Source organism: Echinops telfairi, unplaced genomic scaffold, assembly GCF_000313985.2.
Source record: "Echinops telfairi isolate 266 unplaced genomic scaffold, ASM31398v2 ScPeMD7_5;HRSCAF=22, whole genome shotgun sequence".
Lineage (NCBI taxonomy): Eukaryota > Metazoa > Chordata > Mammalia > Afrosoricida > Tenrecidae > Echinops > Echinops telfairi.
This window is the reverse complement of record NW_022103901.1, coordinates 10926317-10927742: the sequence shown is the minus strand read 5'-3', so window position 1 is coordinate 10927742 and position 1426 is coordinate 10926317. Positions and strand designations below refer to the sequence as shown.

The 1426-nt window shown below is 58.3% G+C and overlaps 1 protein-coding gene across 1 annotated transcript in view; it reads right to left on the bottom strand.

The window, feature by feature from the left end:
* Positions 1-341: 341 nt before the first annotated feature.
* The window catches only part of MOGAT3 (monoacylglycerol O-acyltransferase 3), a 24464-nt gene continuing 23379 nt past the window's right edge, over positions 342-1426 (bottom strand). Inside the window, exons 2-5 of the mRNA XM_013005436.1 lie at positions 1307-1414; positions 1142-1212; positions 768-972; positions 342-520 (exon numbers count right to left, since the gene is read on the bottom strand). Of these exons, the coding sequence (XP_012860890.1) occupies positions 342-520; positions 768-972; positions 1142-1212; positions 1307-1414 (563 nt within the window). The remainder of the gene's footprint in view (positions 521-767; positions 973-1141; positions 1213-1306; positions 1415-1426) is intronic.

Here is a 1426-nt window from a genome sequence, read left to right as displayed (position 1 = left end):
AAAACAGGTACTTTTCTCATTTTGCCTTTTCAAAATGACATGCTTGCAAGGAGGCATGTGCACTACTTCCCAGGTGAGGAAACATGGCCAAAGGCTTGCCTCTGAGATAGTGCCAGGGACTTTATCTCAGGACTCCGGGGCCCCTGCTTTGGGCACTCTAACCTTGCCTCTTTCTGATGCACAGGTGTGCAGTGGGATGCACGTAGGTTCTGCACCGTGTTTGGCTCTGTGTGAGCACTCACGCGCAGAGGTGGGCACTCTCCCTGGGTGTATGTCCTCCCAACGGGACCCCGCTGAAAGCTCCAGCATCTTCCACCGACCCAGGGGGAGATCAGAGCCACTCACCCGTGCCGCAGTGCCAGCCGCACGAAGCCTTTGCGGTTCAGGAGATAAACACAGTGCTGGCCTGGGCCTGAGTACAGGGCCTCCTGGGCACCCCCGACGACGATGACCACGACCTGGCCACAGGGGTTCTGGGACAGGATATAGTCCAGGTTCTGGCCGTTCACAGAACAGAGTCCTGGGTACGGGAAGCAGGGAGCAGTCACCACTGGCACCTTGGTTCCTGAGCCTCTCTACCATATGGGACGGGTGAGCTCCAACTCCTGTCCCTACCCCCTCATCCCATTAGGTGTCCGCCTCTAGTCCATGTGCCCGCACCAGATCAAGGGCACCCACCCATGCCAGGCCCCTGAGGCAAGTGGTGGAGTTGGGACTCTAGCCCTGAGCACTGTCTCCTCCTCCTCCTCCTTCTCCTCCTGGCTCACCAGATCTCATGATATAGTCACGGTAGATGGGCAGGCGGAAGAAGCCGGCCAACGTGGCGAGGAAGGGCCGGAGCCCAGGGAACTGCTGGGAGAAGGCAGTGCTCTCTGTGCAGAAATTGCAGAAGTGCCCAAGGCTCATGAACCCATGGGGGTGGGCTGCCATCACGTATTTGCGGTCAGGGGGCAACTCGGCTGTTTTCACCAGCTGTGGGTGGTCCAACAGGATGGGGGAGAGAGAGGCAAAAGGAATGTCACCCTGGGAAAAGTTAGTCCTCCACCTCAGTGGCCCTCCAAGTGTAAGGTCTTGGGTGGGGCCAGAGGATGGCCGTGCGCCCCCTCCCCACAGCCTGTGCCTAGGCCATGTGACCAGTCACCTTGATAGGAAAGTAATCCCTCATGTACTTCCACATTGTCCAGTTCCTTATCCACGTGGAGTATCTTCCACCTGGATCACAGGTCACAGAAGTTGGTGTGGAAGAGTCCTCGCAGGCTCCTGCCCTGCCAGTTTTTGCTGTCTGGGGCCCCTGTCCCAAACTCACCTTGGTTGGGCGTGTCCCAGTCCAGGAAGAGCCAGGCAAAGTAGAGAAGGGAGACTGACCAGAGTGAGGTGAAGAGGAGGAGGAAGACCAGCAGGGTGCAGAAGGTGCCTGGGTGAGAGA